This window comes from Trachemys scripta, chromosome 9 (genome assembly GCF_013100865.1).
Source record: "Trachemys scripta elegans isolate TJP31775 chromosome 9, CAS_Tse_1.0, whole genome shotgun sequence".
NCBI lineage: Eukaryota > Metazoa > Chordata > Testudines > Emydidae > Trachemys > Trachemys scripta.
Window position 1 is genome coordinate 60,028,004 of NC_048306.1, and position 13,342 is coordinate 60,041,345.

Below are 13,342 nucleotides of genomic sequence, written 5' to 3' on the forward strand. Positions count from 1 at the left end.
ACTATTTTTAATGCATTTTTTTCTCTGCCCCTTCTTGTTCCTCCCCCTTCTCTCAAGTCTCTCCTAAGTAGAATACAGACTCAGTTGTGTTTGACCTTGAGACAAACGTTTCAATCCATGGTGTTAAAGGCCAACTGGTTGGCCCTGCTTATGCTGGTAGTTAGAAACAGATAACCCTCTTAACCAACACACGAAGATGACAAAAATAAAAGTTTGAAACCAGTGAGCCTTCCTCAAAATAAATATTAAGTAGAGAATTAAATTGTTGTTATGCAGTTTTTTGAACAGGATGAGCCACTTAGAATGGTATAACAATAAAGGAATTAGTTAATGTAGTAAAAATTCAGTAGGAAACACAATATCTCATGTAATAAAGAATACCTAAAATGGATAAAGAAAGCCAGTAACATAGTGATGGTGTGTGATGTAGAGGATTCAAAGGACAGGAGAACAGAAAAGCTGAGAAAATGCAATATTGACACCATCTGGGATAATCAGCAATGGAACTGAAGACATGTGGAGATGAGTATTAGATGTGTGGGCTGGCTGCCAGCAAATATTCCATCAATATTCTGAGATGATAATAATAATTACACAAATCAGTAGCTGTAGAATTACATATTTAGATAAATACAAGTATAACGTGGTGAATGGGAATGAAGTATGATTAAGATGACAATTTGCACAGTACACTGATATTTAGAAAAGAGATAAACAAGGAGGATAAGGACATCATAAAGGACAAAAGGATCCTGATATGCAAAAGAAAATCTGATGATGAGAGAATTCATGAACAATGAGAAAAAGACATTAACCTTCGACAGCTGTTGAGATCTGATACAAATCAGGCAGAAGTTAAAGAGAAAAAGCAAGTTCTTTTCTCTGCATTTAAAAAGAAAGGATGCTGTCAGGGGGAAAAACCTGCTCATGTGCCCTCAAGAGGAAATATATAACCAGATAAACTACCTGGTTATAATACTTGGAGAAGACAGTGTGTGTGTGTGTGTGTGTTGAAGGGGAGAGAGCAACGGGCCTCGATCTAAACAGTCATGTAGGAAGCAAGGATTAGAATTACGTCACAAGATAATAACTCAGCCTGAATGCTATAATGAAGTAAAATGCCATGTATCTTTATGATGACGAGAAGAAATGTGACAACAGGCAGGATATACCACCAGGAGAAGGCTTATCGAAGAAGAGAAGCTTAGCAGTATCACAAGTAGTTAGTAAGAAAGAGTTGTGAAAGAAAATGGTTAGTATTGTATTGATAAACATTTCTCAAAATCGTGTATCTGAATAGACAGCCATGTGAAAAAACTCATTGAACACTTTCTGTTCACTGTTGAAAGCCTGCTGACCATCCAGATATTGCAGCATTTGCTCACTTTTTCAATGCTTGCTGTATCAGATACAGTTTTGGCTTATTGATGAACATTTGTCATTCCTGTGAGGCAGCATTTACTCCCCATCCATGCAGGTGTGCAGAGACTAGGTGGAGCCTTGGCTGACTGATCCCTGGAATGTGCTGGCCAGCACAGCAGCACTAGCACAAGGATAGACACCTCTTTCTTTCTCCCCAAAGTAAGAGAAAAGAAGGACCAGACTGCAACTTGCACAGTCACTCTTGTGTCCCAATCCAGCCTCTGATATGCACTTTTGTGACTCAGTTCTGCAAAGTGCCAAGCACTCTCCCCAACGCAGCAAAGCATTTAAAGATGTGCGAACTATAAGCTTATGAGTAGTTGCATTGAAATCAATGGGACTACTCACATGCTTAAAGCTAAGCAGATCCCTCACTGCACTGCTGGACTGGGGACAGAGTGTCGAACACCTGTTGGATGGATGTTGGTTCACACCTACATCTAGAAACTGACATGATCTGAATGGTCTCAGACCTGACAGTAAGTTTCCCCCTCCCCCTTCCCCCTCCCCCTCCATTTACATGGCTTACTGTCTTCTTTCTAATTCTTTCTTTACAAAGCTTTGGTCACAAACAATCAATAGGCATTGTCTTTAAAGTGTCAGTTCATGCCAACAGTTACTAGATGATGCTATCTGAGTCAAAGTGCTATTTCCACAGCGTTCCCCTATACTTGGAATGTGAGATGCCTGTGGAAAGTGGTAACTGTTGGAAAATGTTAACTTTTTAATGGCTTTCATCATTGTGACCCCACACCAGTAAGGAAGGGGTTAAACAGCTGCTCTGGACCCAGGCAACCCTACCCCACCCACTTGAAAAACATCCATGGCTTGGAGGAAGAGTTCAAAAGAAGAACAGTCCAATGTGGCTTGGCAACAGACAATGGAGATGAACTGACCTGCACCGTGAGCTCCGGAGTCCTGGCTGTCGTGATGTTGCCAAACCCACAGAGAAGAGACTGGTGATTCTCAGAAGGTCTGAGACTTTCTTTGATTCCAGCTATTTAATGTCTTTACTTTTCCTGTTGGGGAAGAGGGTCCGGTAGGAAGTGCTCCAGGGAGGCAGCAGTGCGGCACTTTGGTGGATTGGAACCCAATGGAGAGGGTGGGACCGGGTTCCCCTACTAACCCTTAGGAGGTGCCAAAGGCAGAAGCCTACCCCTGATATTGGGAGTCTAGAGGAGAGAAGGCCCAGAAGATAGAAGGTTCAAGATCCTGAGACATCAATCTAGGCAGAGACCCAGAGACCCCTTGCCTAACCCAAAGAGCTACCCTGTTGCTGGACTTTTTTATATACCCTGAAAGGGGTGGGCATAACCACAGGACCTGCTCAGAGGGCTGAGTCACAAAAGAGACAGGACACCGCAGGATCAAAGCAGCTGTTAATATGCGGTGACAGGAAAGAGAGAACCTGCCACACCCTGCCTGACCCCTAGATGGCACCTATGGTCAGTGATCACCTTCATAACCATATATAATTCTTCAGAACTTGTTTACCTCAGTGGTATGAAATCATCTGAGTAAACACATGTGCTATGGGCTATATAATTAAGTATAGTATGCTTAAATGTATAAGTAGCGGTCTTTAGAGCTACAGATGGATTTGACTATAAAAGGCTTATATGCAACTGCCAAAAACAAAACACAAGCACTACATAATACTGTATTCAGGTACAAATCTTAATGGAAGAGATGAAGGGAACTGGTGAATTTAACTGATATTCAGAAAAGATTCTAGATAGCTGGAAAATGGCAAACAAAACTTCAGGATTTGAAAAGTGCAGACAGACAACTGTGAAATATATTGATATTGGTTGTGAGTAAAAGCTTGAGGAGCAGTGTATGAATATCTGAGTGCAGAATTGGAATATACAAGCATGGGATCAGATCCTCAGCTAGTGTAAATCAAAATCAATATAAATACACTGATTTAAACCAGATCAGGATCTGGTCTCTAACGCTCTTTCTAGAGAAAGTGGGAACTGGGGAAGATAATGACTTTTGGTCAGGGAGACTTTTAATGAGCTTACAGTTAAATATGTTGAAGCAGGTAATCTAGATGCTGGTGAAATCCATGTGCTTTGGGGATTTCTTGTTTTTGTTGGGAGGAAGGTAGGGAAGGATGGTTCAATAATATTGAAAAAAATAGTTGTAAGTAATCCATACACTATACTTCACAGCAGCAATGCTTCTCAATCCATAGAGCATGACTTTAAGCACTATGTTTGTAAATTATTTTCATATTGATTTTAAATAAATGATGACTATTTAAGTATACTGTGCTGGATTCTGGTTTCATCATTTCAGAGTCAGATACTTAGACATGTCCTCTTTAGGGAGACTTCTGAATAGTCCTGGTGTTAAGATCATCATCATTATTATTATTGCTCTGCCAAGGACGTTTACCCTTTGAAAGCCTTTTTTTATTACATTTAATCACATGCAATAACATTCATGGAGCCTGATACTTCAGAGTTGTCTTTTACGGCCTGATCCAAAGCCCACTGAAGTCAATGGAAAGATTCCCATTGAGTTTAGTGGGCTTTGGATCAGACTCCTATTCAGTGCTTAGCCACTAGTTTCAGAAGTTCTCACTTCAAGTGAGCTACATTTCTGGCATTGCCTAACTACAAAGCAATAATCAGAGCACTCTTGGTAGATCTCAAGTTGTGTAATGTAACTTTGCAATTAAAAAGCACCATAGTTTACAGACACATACCAAGAAGAAATTAAATGAAATGGAAGTGTTTTTATATTTTAACATTCTATTAAAGTAAAGGCATTTTGTAATGAGACTAATCTCATTTTATCTCTTAATTGCATCTAGCTATGCCAAACAAATTTACTGCTAGTAACCTGCATACAGTATAATATATGAATTATAAAACACTATTACAATTTTCACAAGAAGGAATAGCTACTCTTACTGTTCTGAATCCAAAGCATCTGGTCAAATTAATTGTAATTATATTTTTAGTTGATATAATCCCAGCTAAATCAATGGAAGAGCTAATTATGCAAATGTAATTATTTTTAATCCACAACCTTCTCATCATAAATAATTTTATTTCAACCGATTGCAAAAAAGGAGGAGGCATTATGTTGCTTCCTTATTTCACTTTACTAAAGTTAACAATAAAACAAATTTCAAAAGCTTCTATTTTTTCATTTTTGAAATCTAAGTACAAAAGAGCCATTGTACATTTTTGCAGTACAGTACTACAATATATAAATAGTTTAATTATCAGTTGAAAATGATTTAGCACTTGGCTATTGTTTATAATGTACCACATGAAGACAAAAAACATATTACTTAAGACTTTCATCACTGTAATCTCCTGCGTCTGGGGCATCTAGAAGAAGTCTTTTCACAAGTCAGATACAATACACAAACAATGAAATATTAATTGATGAGCAAATAATTTTTAATTGATAATGTATTCATCTATGTTTCCCAACCTTTGTTTATAAAATGTTTGTAAGAAGAATGTGGAAAATCTCTAAATTTATTTGTTATTCAAAATTATTTCTATTTTCATAAACACACTTTTCTCCACGTCTGAATAGCTCACAAACATTTGTTGGAAATAGTGCTGGCTAAAAGCAGCAATTTTTGTATCAGGAAAAATTTCAAGGTTTTGAAATTTATTTTCATTCTGACGAACAAAAATGACACCTTTTGAAATTTCTTTGTGAAAAGACATGAGAAACACACACAGACACAACCAACTCGCCAGAGCAAGGACTTGAATCTGGGTCTTCTACATCTCAGCTGAGTTTTCTAAATGCTAGGTTATTGACTATTCTGAGGTCTCTCTCCTCTCCCCTCCAACCTCCTCTCCAGGCATGAAACCCCTTATTTTGTCAAAAGCAATACATTTCTGCTAAAGGTTTCAGTTTTCACAGAAAAAAAGTTGACATTTTTTCAACCTGCTGCAGTTGCAAATGTTCGGTATTTCAACTTTGCAAGTTATGTTGTTTAGGTTAGTTGCCTAATGTCTCTTCTTTTTTAAAAACCTCGTCACCAACATAATGCAAATTTCAGATTTACAATCCAATATGGAATTTTGGAATTCACTTTCAGAAAATATTTGAGCTATAAGTTTTAATTCACTTTCCACAAACATCATGTTTTCTTTTACCCACGTTCATGGAAAGGCTCCAAAACACTATTCAGTTGAAACCTGGTTTAAAATGTGAATGAATATTCAGAGAACATTTCCCCTGCATTTACCTGTTGTGTAAATTCTGTCACCAGATCCTTGACATCCATCCTCATCGTCACAGTCCCCGCTTGATTCCATTGCTTCACTTTTCCCGCCCCCACTGCCACTTTCCCTTGAAGCCCATCGTTCCAACTTCAATTTTGTCTTCTCTGTATCCAGCTAAAAGACAAGAAAACAAGTCACAATGAAATGTAGTGTCTTCAAACAATTTAAGATGCAAGTGACAAAGAGCCTGATTCTAGGGGGCCTGGGACCCTTGGTTCTGAAATACTGTGGGTCTGATCCTGCTGTTCAAAATGTTATATTTCACCACATGGTTAGTGCCATGTTTTGGGTTATTTTCATATGAAGTCAACAGTAAAGCTTCCTGGATGGGGGGGGGGGTGTCATCACAGAGGTGTTTCAGGTATACATGAGGGCCCTAGTATCTTACAGGATCGGGCCTTAAGGTAGGATTTTTAGGGCACTGAGCAGTTGACAAGATCAGGTCCAAAGCCTGTGCAGACTGCAAGTTGTGCATTTCATGTTAACTTGAATCAGCAAAACATTTGATGGAAACAAATTTCTTGGGATTACTAGAGAATAAGAACAAGCTGTTTCTGGAGTCACTCTGAATTCACTGCATTAGCTCACGCTAGCTGAAGTATTGTATTTGCTATGAAACAAATCTTTTTTGAGCTTTACATGCCATCCCCATTTTTTGTGTGCAGTGGCTGATAGTGAGCTGTCATACTTTACAATGTAAAAAACACAAATGTGTCATCACAGAGGTCTAGACCACCATTAAAACTTGTTTTCAATGGCAGCCTAAGTGGCCGGCTCTTCTCCCTGTTTGGGGGTGGGCTTTTTCATTGGTAGTTAGAGGGGAAGAAGGTTGTAGCTGATGCTATATATGTCATTCTGGTTATGCTGGAAAAGCTCTCACAATAAGGAAGTTTGGTGGTGTTTCCTAAACTTGGCCACTCTGGATTTCTCTAATCTCCTCTTGGAAGTTAGTTAATTCCATGGTGAGGTCCCCTCAACTGAGAATGCCTTGTCCTTAGTGCTCAAATACATCATTCTGGGCTGTGGTTTTGGCAGTGTGAAGATGGAACAGCTTATATATATGGGACTTGATCTGATATATTTACAGCTTTGAGGATCAGGACAGATCAATCTGGCAGTGGAAATGGAGTGGGAGCCAGCCGAGAAACTGGAGCTCAGGCTTGATACACTAACAGAGACCTAAATGGCAGAAGAGGCAGGCAGCAGCATTTTGCACCACCAGGAATCCTTGAATTGCTTTCACATTCTTCTTCAAATACAGTGAGCTTCCATAATGATGCTGTCTGAAGACAAATGCATGTCTCACTGTGCGTAGGGGTCCTGTTCTAGTGAACTATAGTTGCTACCTCGTACGGGGGAGAACCTGGCTAATTTACCCTTTACCTGAAATTGTCTCTTTTGGTCATTTGGAAGATGCACACATCACTGCACTGCAGTGGGAAGATGAGTTTGTGAGGGACAGGAATATGGATTTTAGTTGGGAAAGGCATTGAACACTGTCCAGTTGTTGGGTTTTTTTTTTAACAAGCTACCTGGTGTCGAGTATCATTATTCACAGGCTGAAAGCCTGATGTCATGGGGAAGTAAGAGAGCAAATATTTTTAGCAAATGTAAAAAATAAATATGAGTACGTGGAGGAAAGGATTATTCAGTTACTTCATAGATTTATTGTCTCCTGACTGTCTTGGAGGAGACTCATTCATTCTTGGTTATAATCCTTCAGAATGAAAAGAAATGGCTAAGTGGTGAACAGAACAGATGCAAAATTTAATAAAGTCTTTTAATGATTGTTTGCCAGTCAAGGCAGAAATGTTTACTGCCTGTTAAGGTAATAACTCTTTTTCAAATTGATTTCATTCAGCACTCATGACTCAAAAGTGAATAACCAAACTTTGTGTGTTCAGCTGTCTTGGAAAAGGGCAGAGAAATGAGCTCTGTGTTCAAACATGGGTGCACTGCAGCATTTCCCAGACTACTAAACGCTATGTCCTGCCTCTCCTTCAGGAAAACAGCTCTATAGCAACTTATATACACATCTACTAGCCCTTTCCCCCACATTCTACAGTTCCTCCCCAAAACCTCCTCTTTCCTAAAGTCTTTCCCAGCAAAGACTTCTACACCTACAGCATCTCCCAGCTGGTGTAGCAAGGACCCCAGCCAAATCTTCTTTTCCTTTGGCTGAAGAGGCTCCCTCTTATAGTAAGCCCCACCTCTAGGCTGTTGCCATGTGACCTTTGGTCCCCTGACCCAGCGCCATGAAACAGGGCACTAGGAAACATGCATATACCCAAGGACATTTTCATGTTCTTTGCCCCTACCTATCAATTGCATGTCCCGTGCTTTGGGGAATCATAGAAATAATAGAAATATAAGGTTGGAAGAGACTTTGAGAGGTCATCTAGTCCAGCCCCGAATGCTAAAGCAGGACCAAATAAACCTAGACCATCCCTGGCAGGTGTTTGTCCAGTCGGTTTTTAAAAACCTCCAATGAGGAGGATTCCACAGACTCCCTTAGAAGCCTATTCCAGAGCTTAACTAGCTTATACATATTTTTTTTTCCATAATATCTACCCTAAATCTCTTTGCTGCAAATTAAATTCATTACTTCTTGTCCTACCTTCAGTGGGCACAGAGATCAACTGATCATCAACCTCTGTATAACAGCCCTTAACATATTTGAAGCTTGTTATCAGGTCCCCCCTCAGTCTTCTTCTCTCAAGACTAGACATGCCCAGTTGTTGTTGTTTTCTTAATTTTTCCTCATATGTCAGGTTTTCCAACCTTTTATCATTTGTGTTGCTCTCCTCTGGATTCTCTCCAATTTGTTCACCTCTTTCTTAAAGAGTGGCCCACAAAGCTGGACATTATAGTCCATCTGAGGCCTCACCAATGTCAAGTACAGCAGAACAATTATGTCACCAGTGTCAAGTGGAGTGGAAGGCTTCTGTTAATACACCCTACAATGACATTAGCCTTTTGTGCAACTGCATTATATTGTTGGCTCATGTTCAATTTGTGATCTACCATAACCCTAGAGCCTCTTCGGCAGGACTACTGCCTAGCCAGTTATTCCCCATGTTGAGGTTGAGCATGTTTTTTCTTTTCTACAATTCAGTAAAGACAAATACAAAGTACTATATTTATCTTGTTGATTTCAGACCAATTCTCCAATTTATCAAGGTCTTCTTGAATTCTAACATGGGTATAATAGGACAGGGGAGGCTAAGATTCCCCAAACAGCCGCCGACCCACCACCTTTGAGAGTGTGGAGGGTACACCTAGGCCATGGCCCCACCCACACTCTTCCCCTGTGGCCCTGTCTGTGGCAGAGGAGAGGAGTGAGTGGGGAGGGGGCCTAGTGGGAATGGGACCTGGGGTGGAGTAGATGCAAGGCCTGCGGTGAAGTATGGGTGGAGCCTCCGGGGGAGGAGGCTGAGAGGGGTGGGGCCACAGTCCGGGTGCCGGGGGAGCTTCCATTGCTCACACCAGCCTCCCCGAATGCCAGAGCCACGCGCTGCCCATAAATTCTAAGTCTGTCTCCCAAAGTGCTTACAACCCCTCTCATCCTGATATCATCCACAAATATTATAAACATACTCTCCTCACTCCATTATCCAAATCATTAATGAAAATATTGAATATTACTGGACTATGGTTGGTGTACTGGCGCAGTTAACTAAAATTAAAGTTGCTATTGCTGTACACGTTAAATCTATTCTTAATTACTCCCAAAATACTTATTGCATAATAAAGACTTAGATTATCTCCCCCAGATAAATGCATGTAGGGCTTTTCTGCATGCAGGTCTCCACTACTGCACAGAAGTGGTCTTAGTGCTTCTGCAATGCCAGTCCATCTCCTCCAGAGGTTTGAGAATATGCAAAGAGAAATGGAAGGAGGCAGAGTCTGGGGGGAACTGGCAGGCTGGGATGGGGGTGGCAATAGACATTATCCTCCTTGCGGATCTTATGCAAAAAGGATTATATAGTCTTATTATCTTTGTGTGTGTTTTTGTAGGTCCTGGAGGCAGCCAGGTCAGGGATGGTCACTTGTGCTTTGTTCCAATGGAGCCGTGCTGCTAGGCTGTGAGAGGAGCTTCCACTAGGGGCTAGAGCTAATATGAAGGACCAAGGCTTTTGCCCTGATGGTTCTGACATGCAGTGGAGCCCAAGGAATCCTGCAAATTTGGAGGCACCAACTCCCATGGTTTTTTCTATGGACAAACATAGAGAGAACCTCTCCAAATGGATGCTCCGCCATAGTCTCCTCCTCATATGTTACCATGGAAGAGACTGATCTGGATCAATAACTGGCATTTATTTTACACTTTCAACAAAAAGTTCAATGTGGTATAACTTTACTGACTGTAGTAGCTATCTATCAATACACATGCAGATCAATTCATCCATCACAGAAACCCAACCACCGCCACCTCTGGCCACTTAAACAGTGAACAGGAGCCCTGCACTGAGTTCAAGACCAGAAGAGAAGAATGCAGTACCTTATCCGACTGAAACAGCAGAACTGGATTTTTGGTAGAAGAAATGCAATAACCCCTTTGGATTTGTGCCAGGGCACCGGAGCTAATATCTCTACCCTTGTAGAAAACGTCATGGGAGTTTTAACAGGAGCATAGGACTTTAGGACTTTATTTTTTTCACCCAAAAGATAGCACTTCCAAAAGCATAGTGCTCTCTAATACTATGCTGGGCCACTGGTTCGGTACTGACTTATTTAATAAACCAGCGCTGTAATGAACAGCTCCAGTCCTGCTGGCTTTATGAGAATTGACAAACTGACCACCAGTGGGTAGGTATAAATATCCATATTATATCTTTTGCTCATTAAAAGGCAACATGAATAAGGCCTAATCTAAAACTCCTTGACGTTAATGGGAGTCTTTCCACTGACTGCAGTAGGCTTTGGATCAAGCCCATTGTCCTCTAAAGAGTGTAGAGAACATACACAATATTCCTGAATAGATTGCTTTGCATTTGATTTAGCTGAAATGTGTGTAAAATCACAAGTAACCAGACAACTCTGAATTAAATACATCGCTGACAAGGTGCACGCATATCGTTTATTCCAGCACGGTTGAATACAAATTTACTCTCAAACACTTTTTGTACAACAGCAGCATTCCCAGTTGAGCATCAATTTTGTGAATGCCCCTCCAAATTAATTAATTAATTAATAGCTGTATAGCTCCTTGAGATACTATTCTGTAAAAGTGCAACTATTGTATCTGAGCTAAGAATTCAGCGAAATAGAATAACAAGGCCTCATTTTATCAGAAAATATTTTTTTTTTTACATTATATTTTGCACCATACATTCATGTTTATCAGATCAGTGAACACGGCAATGGAAAAGCTCGGAGGATACCATATGGATACCATAGGATTAAGTCTCCTAAAAGTGAGTGGCTGGAATATTCAAAGATGACTCCTATATGCTAATTGTTTCCCAAGTGGTCTGTTAGTTTCCTCTATGATATACTTCAGTATGAATATTTTTATATTCCAAAAAGATGGCCATTGCTATGAACTGAATAACTTGACAGTAATCCACCTGTTAGTCAGTTACAAAGAGTATGAGTCGAGACATCTCTCACTTGCGATGTTTTCATAGACATCAAGACAGACATAAAATATGCATCATTTAGTAACTGAAGGCAAAACATGATCCTTTCTAAAGAGGCTGACAATTTTCTTTCAAAACTGCTCTGATGAAATACGTACCATTATCTTCAGAGACAATGAATTTTGCACGAACAATGTAAAAAAGCCTACTCTTGAAAATAAAGTCACAAATGACTCAATCCTTCCTGTTAGAATATAAGTATTTTTTCTCAGCCTGCTCAGTGTTTCAAAAAAGTCCTTTCTAAACGTTTATTAGGTCAGAAATGACTACAGCAGAATGAAACAATACTCTGCTTTCTTAGCCAATTGTCTGTAATTTTTCATAAGAACTGACAAAATTAGTGCTGTACATAAAGGGCTGGATTTTACTGGTGCCTGGCGACTGAGCAGATGCTCAGTCAATTCACAAAACAATAGGAACATAAGAAATGTTAGGACATAATAGCCACATATACTTATTCTAAGTGCGTCCTTTCCTTTGAGATGACATTTATAGTCAATTTCCCTTCATATGTGCACTTAATCCCCTCTTAAAACTGTTTGCTTTTGTTTCTGCCCTTCACATTTACTCTGTGCGGTCCTTTTCTTTCTTTCAGCATAAAGAAGCAAAACTCTTCTTTTTCTTCAATCTCGTCAGGCATTTTCTTCAGTCTGCTTCCCTCATGCTTGTATTTCACACTAACTCCAAAAGGCTTGTTGCATTTCCCTTCTCTAGTCCCATCAGAGATGAAACTACCTCAATAAGGGGCCCTCTTATGTTCATTTTTACCTAAAGAATAAAAATGTATAACCTTTTTGAACAACGGAGACTCCTAAGTACCATTCTGGTTTCCTTCTGCTCTATTTACCCAATTCCTTACAATAACCCTGGCATAACAAATCTGGTTTCACCTATAATAATCTAGTCAAATTGTTATGCATACTTCATGAAATTTGGTTGAGCATGTTCAGTGGTTTTACAATTTCATTCATGTCTTCTCTCCACTCCCCACAAAGCCCTTCTGCTTAGTGTTTTGACCACTGTGGGTAGATATCCTTTTCTTAGGTTTTAACTCAGTTTAATCACCTTCATTTGTTTATGGCGAATTTTGTAAGTCACTTCTCTGCCAGTGTTCCTAGTTCATGCAAGTAATTTTGCATTTTGATGCCTTTTCCTTTCTACTTAACTTTTTTCCCACTAGTTTTGTTTCATCAGCAAATTTCATCAAATGTTCCCTCTTGTAGGCAATTTAGGATGATAAAGGTGAACAAAACTGATTCTAGTGCTGATCTTTGTGGACTCCATTATTCACCTCAATTCACCCTGAATTGCTCCACTTACAAGTTGACCTGAGTCTTCAATAACCAACTCAATTCTTTATCTATTCAAGCATCTTTAGACTTAGATTTTCAGAAAGCTTTTGACAAAGTCCGTCACCAAAGGCTCTTAAGCAAAGTAAGCAGTAATGGGATAAGAGGGAAGGTTCTCTCATGAATTGGTAACTGGTTAAAAATAGGAAACAAAGGGTAGGAATAAATGGTCAGTTTTCAGAATGGAGAGACGTAAATAGTGGTGTCCTCCAGGGGTCTGTACTGGGCCCAGTCCTATTTAACATATTCATAAATGTTCTGGAAAAAGGGGTAAAGAGTGAGGTGGCAAAATTGGCAGATAATTCAAAACTACTCAAGATAGTTAAGTCCCAGACTGACTGCGAAGAGCTATAAAAGGATCTCTCAAAACTGGGTGACTGGGCAACAAAATGGCAGATGAAATTAAATGTTGATAAATGCAAAGTAATGCACATTGGAAAACATAATCCCAACTATACATATAAAATGATGGGGTCTAACTTAGCTGTTACCACTCAAGAAAGAGATCTTGGAGTCATTGAGGATAGTTCTCTGAAAATATCGACTCAATGTGCAGCAGCAATAAAAAAAATGAACAGAATGTTGGGAATCATTAAGAAAGGGATAGATAATGAGGCAGAAAAGATCATATTATCTCTATATAAATCCATGGTATGCCCAC

The 13,342-nt window shown here is 39.7% G+C and overlaps 1 protein-coding gene across 3 annotated transcripts in view; it reads right to left on the bottom strand.

Moving 5' to 3' along the window:
* Window positions 1-13,342, bottom strand: part of LOC117883293 (glypican-5-like) — a 622,483-nt gene that overhangs the window by 129,471 nt on the left and 479,670 nt on the right. For all 3 annotated transcript variants that reach the window (XM_034782472.1, XM_034782470.1, XM_034782471.1), the window contains one exon: window positions 5,654-5,804. In XM_034782472.1, coding sequence (XP_034638363.1) covers window positions 5,654-5,804 — 151 coding nt within the window. The remainder of the gene's footprint in view (window positions 1-5,653; window positions 5,805-13,342) is intronic.